The sequence below is a fragment of the Gossypium raimondii genome, chromosome 5, assembly GCF_025698545.1.
Source record: "Gossypium raimondii isolate GPD5lz chromosome 5, ASM2569854v1, whole genome shotgun sequence".
Taxonomy (NCBI): domain Eukaryota; kingdom Viridiplantae; phylum Streptophyta; class Magnoliopsida; order Malvales; family Malvaceae; genus Gossypium; species Gossypium raimondii.
This window is the reverse complement of record NC_068569.1, coordinates 15728353-15748838: the sequence shown is the minus strand read 5'-3', so window position 1 is coordinate 15748838 and position 20486 is coordinate 15728353. Positions and strand designations below refer to the sequence as shown.

General features: G+C 32.1%; 1 protein-coding gene across 1 annotated transcript; it reads left to right on the top strand.

Moving 5' to 3' along the window:
- The first annotated feature begins 5398 nt into the window (after positions 1 to 5398).
- LOC105771377 (protein RADIALIS-like 3) lies at positions 5399 to 6273 on the top strand. Its single transcript, XM_012592821.2, has 2 exons — positions 5399 to 5757; positions 5985 to 6273. The coding sequence occupies exons 1-2, from the start codon at positions 5501 to 5503 to the stop codon at positions 6007 to 6009; spliced, it is 282 nt and encodes a 93-aa protein (XP_012448275.1). The 5' UTR covers positions 5399 to 5500; the 3' UTR covers positions 6010 to 6273.
- Positions 6274 to 20486: the final 14213 nt, after the last annotated feature.

The window sequence follows — 20486 nt, the reverse complement described above, 5'->3', positions numbered from 1 at the left end:
TTTATATTTAGAAGATGATAAAAAATATATGTTAAATGTTACAGAGGGATAACCAAACAAATATAGAATGCTAGAGCAATTAGAAAAAAAAATCGTCGATGTTTATTTTATTAATAATTGTATACATATGATTTTATTTCAATTTTTGTTATTCATTTAGAAAATTTTTATTGAACTGATATTTTTATATATGGGAATTGATATTTTAAAAATATATATAAATTATGTAATTGTGTGATTACCTTTAATAATTATAATTTGTACTACTAAATATGATATAATAAATTATGATGTAATCACACAAAATCAATCAAACACATCAAGAGAATTATAATTTTTATAATTATTAAAAAATATAATTACTGCTCTAATAATTGTACTTTCCTCCAATTTATTTGTGTTACACAAATAACGCTGAGTGACTCCGATTTTTGTTTTCTAAATATATTTCCTGTTCCATTCAACTTCTTAATAAATAACTTTCTTTTAAAAATTCTTAATAAATAACTAAATTAAGGCACAAGATGTGATAAAATTAAACAAATTTGGTTACAAGAGTAGAGTTAAAATGATGAAGAATATGATGTTTTAGGGTAAAATTTTATAATCCTACGTATTTTTCAGGTTTATGAAAATATAAAATACATAAATACTTTTAATAATGTTTCATAATTGAGGTGGGATCGGTTGACGAGTAACATTAACTCAATTAAATTTTTAATAATAATTTGATTGTGGTACACTACATGTGTAAAAAAATTATATAGAAAATGTATTTATAAAAATCTGATTGAAGAATAATACAAAGTTTTAATTGAAATGGTAAATTAAGACAATTAAATTTATGATATTTTAATTTAAATTTTATCAAACAGATTTCACGTGATTCAAATATTAAAAATACCTACCCTCACAGTAATATTTATTATTTTATAAAAAAATTTCGGAGTGAATAACAATTTATTTAAAACTAAAGTTTGACATTCGAAAGCATTCTAGCCCAAGGCATAAATTTCTGGATATGGGTCAATTTTCGAAAATGAAATTGCACTAGAGTTGCTCAGAATAATGGTCCACAGATTTTAGTTGCATTTGGATTGGGCATAAGATGTGATCTCCAATGTGATGTGCTAATATCATGGACGAGGTAAGAAAATAATTTGGATTGGAATTAAATTGTAAAATTTTATAATAATTTAAAGGATCCAAAGTTGAATTTCTCCCCTGGCAGAAATGATTATTACACTCCAATTCTGTGTGCTCTTTGCATGGGAAACAAAGGGAGTTGTAATTTTACAGCATTGGGTCAATTGGCTAATGAATGTTTGATTTGAGAAGTGAAAAAGTTGTCATAAGAAACAACAAAACAGAAAAGGCAGGAGAATCTTCATCTCACGCTTCAGCACTGATTATTCAACTCTATGAATCTCAAGATTCGACTCTCATCTTATACAGCCTGGAAAAGTTTGACATTCTTATCTCTCAGCTCAACCCATGCATGCATATCTTTCTCATGATGCTGAACCGGACGATCCAACTTTCATTTGCTTTGTTAGCCCCAAAGTGGGGAGGGAATTCTCAAAGTTGAATATACCTAACTTTGTACTTACTCATATCAGTTTTTACTGATTCCTTTGCTTTCATGAATTTTTTTCCCCTCTTTTTTAAGACATTGGTCGACCCAATGAGATAGTAGTTGTTTCTGACAAATTATTTAATTCAATTTATTAGTTATTTAGAATCATATTTGTATTAATTGCATGCATTAAGTATTGCTATATTGTTTAGGAGTGAAATTCCTAAAATCAAACTAATTTATGCATAACTTTTATGTGTGTAAAAATTACAAATTATTGTAAGAGTAATCTTTTTGTCGTTTTTGAATTGGGTAGAGAGCCCCAATCACATTAAAGTTAAACATGATCTCTTATAAATGTGATTGATAGATATTTTTTCCTGATTAGGTTTTGGTCCAGATAAATATTTCATCATTGTTCTTAGGGATCCACAACTTTTGACTTTTATTTGAAACAGGTTGCTGGCTTGTCCTCGTATAGATTATTCCCCGACGACTTATTTGCTTGTTGGATGTTGCAGCTAGGTTAGGTCCCCCACAATGTAAAGAGGCTATGCGGTGCAGACAGCAGATTCATGGATCCTCATCACTCACCCTAAGCAGGAATAATATTCAGCCCCCTCTCGTCTGGTGAATATCCGACGGACACATCTTGCAATTTCAGACCATAATTTGATAGCCCTAGATGGCTAATCCTAATCTCTCCAACTAGAAAGCAGAATCTAAATTATTCAAGTCCTTAAAAGGCTGTTGATAGCAGGAAAATGGTATACTTTTACTTTTGGAAATGACATGGATAAGAAGGTAGCCTGATATTCCAAGATAAAATAAGCATGTGTTTCTGAACAAGCAGCCCTATCATATACAGCCTATATGGCATTGCATGTTGTTACTCAGCATTTTAAATTTATTTGGAAGTTGTTGATAGAAAACTTGTGCTGAAATTAATAAAAAAGAAGCTAAGTTTGTTTTTAAAATATGAGTAGTTATAAAACAACATGAAAATATAGCATTTTTGAGTATTATATATATAGGCACATTACATTCTTTTCATCAAAGAAAGTGTTACTTAATACATAATTTTATGAAACAAATTACATTTTTCTATAATATAACAACTTTCCAAAAAAACTTATGTTTTTCTCTACAAAATTTTCTGGAAAAACTATTATTTTCAAATAATTTAGGTAAGATGCAAACAAAAATAAAAATAATACTTATGTATAAAAAATATTTGTTCCACCAAATTTAAAACCTCTATCTTTTGATGATATATATATAAAGCTCAATAGGTATGGGTTGGGCACCAGCTCAATTATTCAAGTTATAAAAAATTTATATATTTGTTAGTAAAGTGGAATTAGCAAATTATTAATAGTTGTTTGAAAATTGATATAAGGATTGGTTAAGTAGGCTTAAATTTCTTGTAATAAATTGCGGTTGCAATGTAACGTAATAGTCACGTTGTAAAGGTTTTGCAAGTTACCGTGTTGCAATATCAATATAACGCAATGGAGGTACTATATCACTACTGTTGTGAACAAAATCCGTTACATAACACCACAAAGCGACAATATTCAAACATAACGCCGCAACAATTCACTGCTTAAAAATCTTATTTTTTATGTTAAAAAATTATAGGAAATTGAGCAAATTAGATAAAGAATTATTGCCCAAAAGTTAAAATAACTTGTTACCTTCTTGAAAGAGTTGGACAACATAATTGAATTATGCAATGAATAAAAACATAGCCAATTAATAGTATATGAGGAGTAAAAGGTTTCCTTTGTCAAAAGAAAAATATATAAATAAATCAGAATTTTATTTTTACAAATCAAATAAAACTCATAAAAAAGAATTATTAATATTAGAATATAGTATAAGTATAATGTTCTAAAATATTATGATTTTTTTGAAAAAAATTGAGGTCCACAATAATCATTATGTGATGATATCCGCGATGGCGACCACAATTTAATACTTAGTTTTGTGAGCAAACAGTGTTACTTTTTTGAGAAACAAAAGAAGTTACCTGGTTTGAGCAAGCACCTCAATGCAAAATGCCGACCTGAGTTAAACAGGACCGCTTTTACAAGTTGGGGTGGTCTTCAAACTGATGAGCTTTCTGAAATAAAGTCCTGGATTCCGTAGCCCCATCCTCAACTTGCAGAAAAGTTAGGACAGAAAAGATCTTGAAATATACAGAAAAGAAATGTATCCAATGGGAAAATGAAGTTCTCCTTGCAGTGGACATGGATGATAAGGATTCTAACCATCAAGATAATGTTCTTTCTTTGTAGATATTCCCCCCCAAAAGTTGGAAACGCCATAGCCAACTACATATAATTGGCTTTGCCGTTTCTCCTGTCCTTGTCCAAACTAAAGTTAAACTTAACGCTTTCTAATATATTATGTACTTACTAGTTTACCTCAACAACCTTCTTTTCTATCCAAATTGTTTTGAATAATTGTAAAGTGATGTGATCAAGATTTAATTTTTACTTTCGAAAATAGACTACATTTCATATAATCAAAGAGCAACCGCAACCAATTTCCCATGACCTATTAGAGACGTAATCTAACTTTCACATCTGTAAAGTGAGATCATTTCATTTATGATTGATTGGTTTTTCAAGAATTTCTGCAATACTGTGTTTGACAACCTGTCAGGTCTTAGTGATAGTAATATTCATTAACTACGACCAGATTTCCAGTGCAACAATGTGGACTACTTTAAATTAATAACCAACATTTTCAGTGCGTTTACCATTACTACCATCTAAGACCTGATGAATCATTCTCAGTAGGGGGAGGGGGGACATGAACAAGTACAAAAAAATAGTACGGAAAGATCTAGGCAGCCATCTAAAACAAAACAGTCTTTGGATGCTCCTGAGAAGACATTAACAACTAATAATAAGGGCAGCTTCTGCCAGTTTTAAGATCAATTCACCACACAGAAAACGCCTCGAAAGAAAACAAAATAAAAGAGGTACAGCAATCTCGACGTGAATATTTTACCGGTTAGCTATGGTGAACCCGTGAATATTGTTAAAAGATTATCAGCACACCCACTGGTTGGTCCACCCCTGATGATGAAGCCTGTATCTTACTTCTGCATACACTGGTTGGTACACCCTGATGTTATCCACAGCTACTGGAATAATCCTTGGCCCACCCTGCTCAAGGCTGTATCTTACACACTGCCATTAGAGTACTGAACTGTTGCTACGTGAACTTCACTTGGGAGATTTGTATATATTTATTTATTATCTGTATCCATTACTTGAATATTTAAGCAAGTATCATTTAAACCTGATATTGGAAAGTTGGGAATCTCAGATACAGGAGGATAACAAATGAACTAATAGCACTGCTTTGAATTCTAGTGTGAAGTACAATAATAAATGAGGCATTACTTAGTACCAATCTGGGAAAGGGGTTTTAATGTAGCAGGTTTAAATATATAACACATTGATATCAAATTTATATATAACACCTTAAATACGTTTATTTTGAAATTTTGATTCTTTCTATGAAATGTTGTCCACAAAAAACAATCAGTTCCAGCACATTTATCATGAGGGTGGACAGTACACTTTCGAATCCAGTGCATCACCGCAATCATCACGAGTAAAATTTTCCATCCACTGTAATAAACCAAATCCTATTTGATCCTAAAAAAACCACCTATTTTTCTTACAAGGTCCCGCTGTTTTGCAAGGAAAGCAACGGCAGAGTACCAGACAAAAGCCCACCGGCCCACCATTTCCAACCCCCACTTTCGATTACTTGAGCTCCCCCTTCTATATAAAGAGCACCATTGACAGTTTCCTCATACACAACCTTCCTACAGTTCTTTCTCCACTTTCTTGTGCCTTCGTTGACCCTTGTGGTTATCGTTGCATAGTTTCTGCAACTGCAATGGCCTCAGGTTCGAGCTGGACACCAAAGCAAAACAAGTTGTTCGAGAATGCTTTAGTTATCTACGACAAAGATACCCCAGACCGCTGGCACAATCTAGCCAGGGCAGTTGGAGGGAAAACCGTGGAGGAAGTGAAGCTACATTACCAGAACCTTGTCGAAGACATCCAACAGATTGAGTCTGGCCAAGTGCCCTTACCTCCTTACAAGAAAGCTGGAGGGAACAAAGGATACAATTTCATGGATGGAGAACAAAGGTATACCCATGCTTTTCAGCCCCCCCCCCCCCCCCTTTAATTTTCAATGTTTTTCACTTCCCAGTGTTTATTAAGAACCATTTATCAATGTACTTCATAGAGTAATGCATGGCTAACAGCTTACTAAACACTGCTGTACACTACTTGCAAATTGCAATATTAATTGTGGCATTTAAGTTACCCATGCACAGCGAAGACTGATGTTTCTTGGATCTGTTGTTTTGCAGGATGAAGAATCTGAGGCTTCAGTGAAATATGAGCAGAAACCGGTAGAAACAAAGGCCTTAGCCTTTAATAAAGCAAATGCAGCCAGTTGTCTGGTGCAACAAGCAGCAAATATGTCGCCTATTATTTCTTCTCAAAGTGTATCTTAAATTGAAAGTTGTATGTTCATTCTATATACTTGGTTTACACTAGTTGTGCTTCCTTATATGTACCAATTAATTATCTCATAGCACTGGTACATAAAAAAGTTCCTGTTTTTAATGAATATATATATCGTCCATTAATCATTAATGAATGTCTTTGTCTTCGTTTATATTAGAAATAGATGTTGCAACTTTTATGTATTATTTTATCAGCCGATAAGTCTAGATACAAATGTGTATTTGATATAAAATCTTTTAAATAATAATTATTCGGATCTCAACCAGAAATTATTTTTTATATATTATAAATGTCTCAAATCTCAACTAATTAAATTAATTTTAAAATATTATATGATTAAGTATATTCTTTAAGTTGTTACGATAATAACAATATCACTTAAATTAATACTCAATTGAAAATTTTATTTTAAATTGTACAAATTTATGTGATTAAAGTAATACTCAATAATCATGAAGTCTTGAGAATACTAATATCTTAAGTTTGAGTTTCACGAGGCGTGAATATTTTGTATTTTGTATGAATTTTCTCTTAAATTTATCTTAGTTTTAAGTCTACCATTTATGGGTTGATTTCAAATTCACTTGTTCCGCCAGACTTGGTACTGATTTTATTTTAGTTATAATTATGTGATTGAATTTGTTTTTAAAAAAACAAGTCTTATTTGTTACGGGGTTGGGCTTCAATGTCAGAACAAAGTTTAGTTTAATATAGTAGCTGCATTGGTGGGCCTAATGGCCCTTAAGTTGAACTCTAGAAACGCAATTACGGCTTGGGACCAGATTTTATTTTGGTCGTCTTGCTAAACTCGCGCGCCCTAGCTAGATGAGTCTCGTCGCTCTGTTTTTCTCTACTTGTTCGTTGGCTCCGCCTTTGACAAAATGGAAGACAAAACTTGTCCCTTCAAGATACGCTAAAAATCGTCGTTTGCTCAACAAAAAAATAAATTTGTTTTTATTTTCTCGTAGTTTTCCAAAAAATTCGGAACTATATTTGCCGGCAAACAAGAAATCTTAACACCTGCTTGTATAATTACCAAAGTTTCTTGATCAAGGCCACATAAAGTAAATGTTCTCAGCTGTGTCAAGTACCTAATGAATCATATCAAGAGAAAATATCTTCAAGAGTCCTAACATATGTGAGGAACCTTATTATATAACACATGTTCTCAAGTACGAATACACAACACCCAAAATTGTTTTGGTTTGAACCCCTCTCATTCCAATGTCCTTTCATGATTCCTTGTTTATGTGCGTGTTGGCTACAGTTCTCCAGCTTTCTTGTTCCCATTATTGGTACCTGGACCCACCATGGTAGCCACAGCCGACGGAAATGGCATCAAATGCATATGAAATAGTAATGGAGTGTGTCTTTTGCTCTTACCCACTACTTCATGAATGTTCAATTACCATTTCTATTTACTTTTCTGAAGGGGGTAAAAAGCCATTGTTGATTGAAAGATCTGCACTATCTAAGGTCTTGGAATTATATGGTCATAGGCACTCGATAGATATTGTTAAGGTTACAAAGCTGGAATTATGTGGATTGCAGTTGTTCATACGTCCAGTCTGAAGCAGCATCTTTTTTTGTGGTAGTTGGTGGGTTTTTACTAACTGAAAAATAATATTTTAAATATCAGAGGTAGATAAAATGTCGTTTGTTATCTTTACTTGTAGGGTCAATAGAAAGTGTCATGGATTTGCCGAAAGCTCTCACAGAGACACTAGTAGGAATATCTCTTTCTCCTCTAGGAGCTGCATCGTTTGATTCTATTGTAGGACCTTGAGGGGAAGCGAATTTCGTCGAAAGAAATTTGTGAGCTGGCAAATCCTTCCGTATTGTTCTAGGTGAAAATTGTGTCTCATGACTTTACTGAGAATCCGAGTGCCTAAAAAGGCGATTGGTTCAACCAATCATATAATACTTCATACCGAACTCGATCGTCGGGTCTAAGTTATAAGGTATCACATTCGTTGTCGGAGTAACTACGATCATTTTACACTCAATTTGAACTATAAGTAAAAAAAGTTGTATGAAATGATATGTATTCATTTTTGGGTCTTATACGAGTTTATGAAAGCTCTATTGCTAACCTGAGATCAAGTTAAGACTAATTTGTAAATGTTTAAAAGTTTGAGGTTGATGTCGCGACTTCAGGACTTCCTCATTGCGACATCATATATTGACTTAACCTCGTCTCAACGGCAAACGCTTCACATTGTGACGTAACAAACTAGTTCAAAAAGGTCAAGATGACACCAACCTAAAACAACCAACCTATATTTTTCAACCACATTTCCCAGCCAAATACTCAACATCAACAAGTTTACTTCCAAACCTTTATACCATACCTATACAATCACATTTGTAATTTAAGTATCTAACCAATTCCATTCAACAAATAAACAATATTCATGGTTCTAACTATATTAAACAAGTAACATGGTTTCACACTTCATTTTATCAATGTAATAACATTCCTTACATTTCAAACTGTTAAAAATAGAATGTCAGTAATAACAATTTATCGCAAAGAAAAAGAGAGAGAAAAATAAACAACACACAGATTTTATGTGGAAACCCTTTCGGGAAAAAAACCATAGGCAGAGGAGAAGATAATTCACTATGTCAAATTCGAATAATTACAAGAGGAGTAGACTATGTCTATTTATAAGCTTGTAAAATCATATTCTAATAGGAGTGTAGTAAGATTGAAACACCTTATTCTAATCAATATCAAATAGATGGAGTTTAATAAGGTTTAAAAAACCTTATTCTAAAATAAAATAAAAGAAGTATAGTTCTATATAGATTTTACTTTTATTTTATTCTACCAATGTATTTTATTTAAATAAGGATTCGGGTCACTTAATTCTAACAATCTCCACCTTGACACAAGTTCTTCATCGCGAAATCTCAACGAACAAGTTCTTCATCGCGAACTCTCAACGAACAAGTTCTCTACCTCTTCCATAAAACCCCTTAAGGGTTTAACTTCAACAATGAACACCAACTAAGTCTAAGCAATGCTCAAACTTGGTTATAGGGAGTGACTTAGTCATCATATCTGCAGGATTTTCATGAGTACTAATTTTACTCACAACAATATCACCACGAGCAATAATATCACGAATAAAATGATACCGAACATCAACATGTTTTGTTCTCTCATGAAACATTTGATCTTTTGTAAGGAAGATGACACTCTGATTGTCGCAAAATACTGTACTGATTTAAAGGTCTTCATTGAGTTCACTAAAGAGTCCCTTCAACCAAATGGCTTCTTTACAAGCCTCAATAATCGCCATGTACTCAGCTTCAGTGGTAGACAAAGCAATTGTAGTTTGCAAAGGGGCTTTCCAACTGATTGCACAACCTCCGATTGTAAAGACATAACCTGTGAGAGATATTCTTTTATTAAGGTCTCCAGCAAAATCAACATCAAGATATATGATAAATCTGGATGTGAACAAACCATAACATACATGAGAGATCCCACTGCACCAGAGTATGGAACATGTGACATGTACTCAATCTCATCATCTGATTGTGGAGACAAAACTGATGAAAGTCTAAAATAGGCTGCTAAAGGAGTACTAACATGCTTAGCATTCTGCATATTGAATCTGCAAAGAACTTTCTCAATGTACCCCTTCTGACTTAGATATAGTTTACATGATTTTCTATCTTTGAGAATCTCCATACCAAGTATCTTCTTTGCTAGTCCCAAATCTTTCATCTCAAATTCTTCACTTAGTTGGGCTTTGACCTTTCTTATCTCTCATTTATCTTTCGCTGCTATCAACATGTCATCAACATAAAGGAGTAGATACACAAAAGAACCATCACTATTTTTCTTAAAGTAAACACAACTATGAAAGCTACTTCTTTTGAAATCATAAGAAGTCATAAAAGAATCAAACCTCTTGTACCACCTCTTGGTGACTGTTTCAAACCGTAAAGGGACTTTTTCAACAAGCAAATATAGTCCTCTTTTTCTAAGACTGTAAAACCCTTTGGTTGTTGCATGTAAATATCCTCTTCAAGTTCTCCATGCAAAAATGTAATTTTTTTCATCTAACTGCTCAAGCTCCAAATCATGCATGGCCACAATACCTAGCAAAGCTCGAATCAAACTATACTTCGCAACTGGGAAAAACACATATGTGAAATCCATTCCTGGAATTCGACTGTAACCCTTTGTAACAAGCCTTACTTTATATCTGGGTTCTTTAACTCCTAGAGTCCATTCTTTATTTTTAAACACCCATTTACAACGAACAACCTTTTTACCTTTAAGAAGTTTCACAAAATCCCATGTTTTGTTTTTGTGGCGTGATTCCATCTCTTCTTGCATAGTAAACATCCACTTTTCTGAGTCTTCACAGCTAACTGCATCAGAATAACTAGATGGATCTTGGTTTGCATCTATATCTTCAGCCACATTTAAAATATAAAAAACTAGATCAGCCTCGACATACTTCTTTGAAGATTTAATTTCTCTTCTAGTTCTGTTTTTGGCGATAGAGTATTGTGGTGAAGAAGCAACTCTATTTTGAATTTTTGTACTGGCTTGAGGAGTCGACTCTGTTGTAGATTCTGGATTAATCTGATGCTCAACCTGCTTTTGATTTTCTTTATTGGAAGAGTCTTTAAGAGATAAGTTAGGTAGCATAGCAGTTTCATCAAAAACAACATCTCTGCTAATCACAACTTTTCTATTTTCAAGACATCATAATTTATACCCTTTAACACTAGCTTTATAACCAAGAAAAACACATTTAATGGATCTCGGTTCCAATTTTCCATTATCAACATGAGCATACGCAGGACACCCAAAGATCTTTAAATCAGAATAGTCAACAGGATTACCAAACCATACCTCTTGTGGAGTTTTTTTCTCAATGGTAATGGATGGAGATCGATTGATAAAAAAACATGCAGTAGAGGCTGCTTCGGCCCAAAACAACTTTGGTAAGTTGGCATTTGACAACATACAACAAACCTTTTCCATGATCGTTCTGTTTATTTGTTCTGCAACGCCGTTTTGCTATGGAGTATGACGAACTGTCAAGTGTCTCACGATCCCTTCTGACTTACACAGTTTATTAAACTCATCAGAACAAAACTCTAAGTCATTGTCTATGCGAAGGTATTTTATTTGTTTTCCCGTCTGTTTTTCAATAATAGTTTTCCAAGACTTAAATGCGAAAAACGCATCACTTTTCTACTTCAGGAAGAACACCCAAACTTTTCTAGAAAAATCATCAATAAAAGTATCAATAAAAGTTAGCATATAATTAGCTCTACCTCTCGAAGGCACTCTGGATGGCCCTCATAGATCAGAATAAATATACTCCAACGTTCCTTTCATGTTATGGATTCCTTTGGTGAGTCGAACTCTCTTTTGCTCAATTTTGCTTCCCAAAAATGCAGTGCTCACAAAACTTTAGTTTACAAATTTCTTGCCCATCAAGAAGTTCTCTTTTGCTCAATTTTGTCATGTCATTCTCACTCATATGCCCTAGGCGCATATACCAAAGTTTAATAATATCATCATTTGAAAATGAAAAGGAAGTGACAGCTGCATCACCAGTAAAAGTAAAACCCTACAGAACATATAACTTGGTAGTCTTTCTCTGCCCTTTCATCACAACGAGGGAACCTTTGAAAATCTTGAAAACCCTACTTTCAGTTGTGTATTCGTACCCTTTTGAATCAATAGTACTCAACGAAATTAAATTTCTCTTCAATTCTAGAACATGTCGTACGTCACTAAGTGTTCTGACAACTCCATTAAACATCTTAACTTTAATTATTCCAACACTTGCGATTCTACATGAAGCATTATTTCCCATCAAAACATCTTCAGGCACTGTTTTGTAAGTTGTAAACCAATCCCGATTGCGACCCATGTGGAAGGTGCAGCCCGAATCAAGGATCCACTCCTCGCTTACTTTAGAATTGTGGACATAATAGACTAGAAGTTCACCATCGCTGTAGTCTTCTACAACATCAGCTTTACCGAAATTTTTTGGTTGTTTTTCATTTTAATTCGTAGGCTCCTTTTTTATCTTGTTCTGTAGCTTATAGCACTCAAATTTAATGTGCCCTTTCTTCTTGCAGAAGTTACAAGTTTTACCTCTATTTGAAGACTTTGATTTACCCTTAGATTTACCGTGAGGATTTCGTTCATGTGTCCTTCCACGATCATGATCAGTATTCTGATCTTTTCTCCCATGAACAATGAGACCCTCTCCCTGAGAGTCAGTTTTAACCACAAGATACTTCATCTTATCATACGATGTTAAAGAATCATAAACCTCATCAACTGTGAGAAACTCGCGGCTATATAAAATCGTATCTCTAAAGGTTAAATAAGACAAGGGCAACGAACAAAGTAGAATCAACCCTAGATCTTTCTTACGACCTCCAAGTTTGAGAGAATTTTTTTAAACACTATTAAGTGTTCATGCACAGACGCACCTTGTAATACCCCCTATCCGTATTATTCGCTGAAATAGGGTATGAGGTATTACCAGATTTTACTGAATAAATTTTTTGTTATTACGAGTTAAATACTATTCATTTATCGAAACATGTCATGACGTCCCTTGGATAGGCCTTCGAAGCGCAAAACATACATCGAGACCAAATCGGGATTAAATCGAAACCATAAAAAAAATTTCACAAAATTCCAAAGTTTTTTTTTTGAACTCAATATAACCCCTTTTATAAATATCAATCTTCTCAGCAATTTTAAACCGAGACCAATCCAACACAACCAATCCATTTCAACATATTTTCATGATAGATTTAACATATTCATAAGATAAGCTCATCACATACCAAAACCAAAATTTGTTAGCCATACCAATGGCTAACCATACATTCATTTCATATTAACATTTACTTTACTAGCTTATACATGCCATTGATTTCCAAAATAAAGTTTCTTTATATACCGAGATCTTGAGATTGATAGTGTGATGCGTCTCCGACCAAATTCAACCTCCGAGCTCTTAACACTACAACATAGGGGAAAAGGAAACAGGGTAAGCACTTTGTGCTTAGTAAGCTCATGTAACAAGAATTATACTTACCTAATATTTTCAATACAATGCAATAAACATTCATATATCCATTCAATGCATTATTCCCTTAACATGCACAAACTCAATATTCAAGTTAGTTCAATAATTTTCATGTATCAATAATATATACCATGATTGATGAGCTCATCAATACCATGATTTCCATTTCCTTGTTATTTTTCCATATTTATCCCGTTGAATTTCTCGAAATTTCGATGGATTTTCAGGGGTACACTTTAGTGTACAAATCCGGGTCCGTCAATTCATATTCATGTGCGCACATTTCCATTTCAGATAGCACACTCTCGCGAACCTTATCCTTACAGCGGGATTACCAGTCTAGACTAAATCCCCTGTAATATAAACTCATAGAGTATTGTTGGAATTACTAGTCCAGGCTAAATCCCCTGCAATGACAATTACTCTAATGAGCTTAGATCTGAATTACCTGTCCAAGCTAAATTCAAACCCTAATTCGGATTAACTGTCTGGGCTAAATCCATTTTCCCCTTTTTATCAAATATATCAATGTTTCATCAATTTTCATACAATGAACATTCAAATCATATTCACATCAATAACAAACATTTCAAGCATTTAAGAATATAATTCAAGTTACACGAACTTACCTCGATACTTGTTCGTATGCAAAAATCTACTAATCCCAAACTTTTTCTTTTCCTCGATCTAGCTTCGTATTTGAATTTTTTGGATTTAAATAAATAAATTTAATCATTAATTTAATACATTTCATGTTCATATGTAGCATTCTCTATAATCCCATCATTATTTATAGTTCATTTAGAGCTGTCTCCTTGAGTTATAGTCACTAAATTATTTATATCTTGAGTTACGGAACTTCAAATTAAGATCCGCTAATTTTCCCCGAAACTAGACTCACATATCTTCTTACCATAAAATTTCAGAATTTTTGGTTTAGCAAATAAGTACAGTTTATTCTTTAAAGTCATCCCTATTTTGCTGTCTGACAGTTTTGACCCTTCTTCACTAAAAATTAATTATCTCCTCATACAAAATTTGGATGATGTTCTCATTTATTTCTTTTGAAAATATACTCATTAAGGATTTTAAACATATAAATTTAAGCCTCCAATTATTTTTCTCTAATTTTTTTATAATTTTCCAAAGTCAGAACAGGGGAACCCAAAATCATTCTGACCTTTTCTCACAAAACCTATTATATCTCACGATTTATAATTCCATTGCTTATTCCATTTCTTCTATAAGAAACTAGACTCAATAAGCTTTAATTTCATATTTTATTCATCCTCTAATTCAATTTCCACAATTTATGGTGATCTTTCAAAGTTAACCTACTGCTGCTGTCCAAAATTGTTTTAGTGCATGATGTTAATTACCATTTTTCCCCAAAGCTTTCAAAAAATGATAATTTCGTCCCTGCTCAATTAACCTCTCAATTGAGATGATTTTTCTCAATTAACACTTTACTATATCACTTAAAACTACTTTATAACCTTTGGAAATCAGAATTTTAGCACTAGATTTTGATTCCAAACTTTTTCACAATTAGGTCCTACAAATCTATTTCTATTGAAATTACCTAATAAAATCATCTCATAAACAAATTAAAGCTTCAATTTCATTCTATTTCATCATAAAATTCCAGCACATATTCATAGAAACTTTCAATTTCATTCACAAAATAAAAAACTAATGAATTTAGTAATAGGACCTAGTTGTAAAAGTGTTAAAAACATAAAAATTGCAAGAAAAATACCAGCTTGAATAAACCCTTAGGACGTTTTTGGCTAATTATAATGAAGAAAATATGAAGAGAATTCTAGATATTACAAGTTGGTCCCATTTTTATTTTGGTAAATTTTGTTATTTTCCCATTTTACCCTTATTTCACAAATTCTCCTGATTTTTCTCAGCTTATGCCGCCCAAAATATCTCCTTTTGGGCTTATTTTCAATTTATGTTCCTCCTGATTTAACAATTGAGTTATTTAATCCTTCTAGTAACTTTTACACCCTTTTCAATTTAGTCATTTTCACTTAATTAACTACCCAAACGTAGAAATTTTCTAACGAAATTTTAATACCATATTACTAACACTTCATAAATGTTTATAAAAATATTTCTGACTCAGTTTTACGAGATCGAGGTCTCGATACCTGTTTTTACCAAATTTCTTCAATAATTTCTTTTTCTAACTAACCACTAAATCGGTAAAAATTTTCTATCGATATTTTCATATGATTTTCCTATCATATCAATATTCATGCAAAAATATTAAAATAAAGTTCTCTTTAAATTGAATTTGTGGTTACAAAACCTCTGCTCCGATAACCTTGAATTTAGGCCATTACACACCTTCCTCCAAACGATAAGCATAAAGACGATGCTTCATATGCATCTTGCTAGTTAGAGTTTTTGACATACATATTTGTTCCAACCTCTTCCATAATCCAGCGGCGGTTTTCTCATTTATCACATCCTGCAAAATTTCGTTAGACAAATACAGATGTAACTGTGTTAACACCTTTCGATCATTGCGCTTCTTCTCTTCCTCTGTTAATGTTGAAGGCATCTTATCTACCCCTAGCAGGGCTTCCTCTAAATCCATCTGTGCAAGACTGCCTGCATCTTTATCTGCCACAACGCGAATCTGGTGTTGCGATCCAACAGCGAAATTTCATACTTTAAAGATGTCATTACTGTGATTAAGATGAACAACCCGAAAGCTCAGATACCAATTTGTTAAAAATAGAACGTCGGTAATGAAAATTTATCGCAAAGAAAAATAAAGAACACAAATTTTACATGGAAACCCTTTCGGGAAAAAAATCACAGACAAAGGAGAAGATAATTCACTATGTCGAATTCGAATAATTACAAGATGAGTAGACTATGTCTATTTATAGGCTTGTAAAACCATATTCTAAGAGGAGTGTAGTAAGATTGAAACACCTTATTCTAATCAATATCAAATAGATGGAGTTTAATAAGGTTTTTTAAACCTTATTCTAAAATAAAATAAAAGAAGTTTAGTTCTATATAGATTTTACTTTTATTTTATTTTACCAATGTATTTTATTTAAATAAGGATTCGGTCACTTAATTCTAACACAAACTCTATAGTAAATTCACATTTGCAACATTTAACCACTTGCAAAATATCAATTCAAGTTTCAATCATTTACATTAAAATATATTATACCCAAAAATTGACTCAACCTAGGTATCTGTCACACTTAAAATAAAATGGGATTTATATAAATTTTGTTGAGTCAAGAGATCACTTTCTAGATGTTGGATCTACAACTCGAACTCTTAGGAATCTATTATACTTTGTGCACCAAAAAAACAAATCATACGCTGAGCGAAAACGCTTAGTGGTATTTCCATTATTCAAGATAATATAAAACAAGCTTATACAAATGCACACATTCAAATCATAACCTAATCTCATGCCATTTCATGTCATACATCTTCATTTTCTTATGGTCATGCATATAACCAATCTTACACATCAATTCATAAACATGTTCATGCCAAATCTACCATTATTACATAACTTGCACATATTCATTTTACACTTCAATTCATCATATGGGTATCTAAACATACCATTCATGTTATTCATTTCTTTCATTTGTAACAAGTTAATTAATAACATAATAAAATAACCAATTCATGTAATTAAACTATGCCATCTAAATATATATTTGTTGTATCACCCTTTTACTCATTTCACATTATAATTCACAAGCATACAATAATTAATTTGTATTTATAAATAAATGTATGCACTCAATTCATGTTACCATTTTAATCATTTCCGAGCCTATAAGCTCATTCATATTCAATCGGCCCCCATAACTCGTTCTCAAATTATTTCGGCCGATCTTTCACATGTTATCATATTTTACAAGTCAATATCATTTCATTCCTATATCATTTAACCAATTCATATGTTTATAACCCTAATAACCAGACATAGACTCAGAATGGATATGTGAATCCGTCACCCAGGGCTGCCTAGCAACGATGACGCTATACATATACATATTACCACTTCAGGTTGTTTGGCGACGATGATTTTCTTAATTTGATTAATTTGTCACCTCAGGTTGCCCGACAACGATGATTCTATATGCACAATCTACCACCTCAGGTTGCTTAGCAATGATGGTTTTCAATTAATAATTTGATCCTATGGCATGCTAACTATATTCGACTCGATCCAAACAGCTAATAAGGTAACCAAATTTCCGATTCATTATATAGTTCAATTCATATACCAATATTCTCAATTCATCAACAATTCAAAATTTCATAACATTTATCACATGCGTCAATCCAATTTCATACCAATTATCACATATCAAGTAAGTCATGCAACTTTCTATTCTATTCAATTTAGTCCATATAACGAAATTTAATCTCAATCATAGTAATTCAATTTAAACAACCATTTCCAAACCACTTCAATACCATATAATGCAAAATGTTATGAATATGCAATAAATAAATTGGTCTCGAATCATAGAAATACAAACCAAATTTTTGAGCTACTCGTCAACGACTTTCGATTTTCTTTTCCCTCTCGAAGGTTCTAAGTTAACATTAGCTACATAAAATCACAAAACATATATTACTATCAAATTTTATTTAAATCAAAATCAATTACAGATTCAAGCATATTTTACAATTTATTCAATTTAGTCGCTAAACCTATGACAAAAATAACTTTCAATCTAGTGTTTCAGATTGAAATCCGACTTCACATATATTCATTAGGGAACTTCTATTTTTATTCCTACCAAGTTTCATGACACATTTACATTTTACTCATTTTGGTCCCTAATGTACAAAATCAACAATTAAGTTTTACAATTTAGTTCTTTTTTAATCTAAGCTTAATTTCTAATAATTTCACACCAATTTCATCTAATTATCATCAATTGTAACTTTTAAAACTTTAAAATTTTTACAAATTAGTACACGAGGTAGCTAAATTAAACTCCCATAATTCAATTTTCATAAAAATCAAAGAAAAATTGGTTAGGGACTTACTTGAATTAAGGGAAAAATACCTAAAAACCTAATAATGGTGTTCTCCTCCTTGGTTTTTTTTTTTGGTCGGTTGAAGAAGATGATATTTTATCGCTCCTTCCACTAATTTCCTATAACAGCCCGATTTTAAGCCTGGTCAGAATAGTGGTTTCGGGACCACCAATCTGATGAGGAAAATTTTATTTTTTATTATATTTTTATGGTCTACAATTTCACAGAATGATTTCGTGAAAATATCGTTCAAAAATTTCGACGTTTGGGCACTCAATTTAGCTAAAAGGACTAAATTGTAAAAGTGCAAAAGTTGAGTTCTACATGTTAGAAGTGTCCAATTTTTATGAAATTTTAAATTGGAGGTCCTTAAATGGTAATTAGACCATTGTTTAACTTGTTGGACAAAAATAGACAAGAGATAAGTGAAATAGGAAATTTTTAAGTTGTGGGCATTTTGGTTATTTAGTAATTAAAAAGAATTAAAAAGGCTAAAATAGCCAAAAATTTGATCATCTTTTCCATGGTGAACGAAATCAACAAGGGAGAAGCCATATTTAGGGTTTTCAAGCTTCCAAGCTCCACGGTAAGTGATTCCGAGCCCCGTTTTTAATGTTCTTTACGTTTTTGGAGTCCCGGTAACTTGATTTAGCTTATTCTAGCAATATTTTAACCTAGGGTTCAAATTTGGAAAAATACCCATAGGTGAAATGTGTTTATTTTGATGTTTTATGGCAGAATATGAAGCTTGAAATTATGTTAAATAACTTTTGTTAGCCGATTTTAAGTGAAAACAAGTAAATTGACATAATCGGTAAAAATCCCTAATGTTCATAAGTAAGTGTTAGAGTGAGAATTTGATGTTTCCATAGAAGGGAAAAATGTTCAGCATGTCATAAAACATAAGAAAACGCAATAAAGTTTAATTTCCGGGCCTAGGGGCAAAATCATAATTTTGTGAAACTTTAGGGGCAAAAATATAATTTTTCCAAAATGTGATTTTTGGACTGAATTTAATTATATGAATGTTATATAAGCTAAATATGTTATTATAGATCAAGAAAGAAGTGGAATCAACCTTGATCAGAGAAAAGAAAAGATTGAAGACTAAATTGTTAAATTTCTATATTATTGCACCAAAGTAAGTTTGTATGTAGATAATATATTGTTTTATTTATGCTTAAGTGTTTTATCATTTTATTTAAGATGTGTACTATACGTGGAACAAATATATGATGCAAATTATGAATTAAGATTGGTTAGAGAAGAATTGGTAAAATATTAAAAAGTAAGAATTTCCCGTTTGAAACTCGGAATGGAAAATATATGAATGATTGTAATTGGGTCACGTGTGGTACGGACTAAGTGTAGGCCACTACGTGGACCAGACTGATAGGTCGCATATGTGGCACGAACTGTAACACCCCCTAACCCCAAACCGTCGCCGGAACAAGGTTACGAGGCATTACCAGACATATCAAACAGTTTACGAATAATTCATAATAAAATAACAATTGTAATATAATTGTATAACTAAATCCATATAATAAACTTTTGAAGTTCAAAACATGAATGAAAAAGTGAAATGAAACTCGCTCAAATACTCCGAGATTTTTTTATTACAAAATTTCTAAAGATTTCGACTTATTTTTGCATAATACCTCCTCGCAATTAAAACCATAGTATTTCCAATCTCAACCAATTCAACCAATTCATTTCACATTCTCAATTCCTATTCTAATTACCTTCTAATCAACTTAATCAACATAACATCAATTTAAATTTAACAATGTAATCAATTAAATAAAGATCGATAAACTTCTTTCATTATAATTCATAAACTTATACTACTAACATTTTTAATCATTCATACTAAAACATAATAACCTTTATACACATCCTATGTACATGCCACATTACCAAAATAAAATATACATCACCAAAAGTATGCTGAAGTCGGGTCTGGTTTTGGATGCTGGATCAAGATTGACCTCTACAACTCAGCAAGACGGAAACAACTCTGACGAGTATGCATATACTCAGTGGTATCACTATAATTCAATTTATAATTAAATACATTAAATCACACACATACTTTTCATTACAATTATCACTACTAAGAAATAATTCAATCTTTTAATATTAGCAATTAATTATATATAAATATCATTCTTATTTCTTTATTTAAAATTT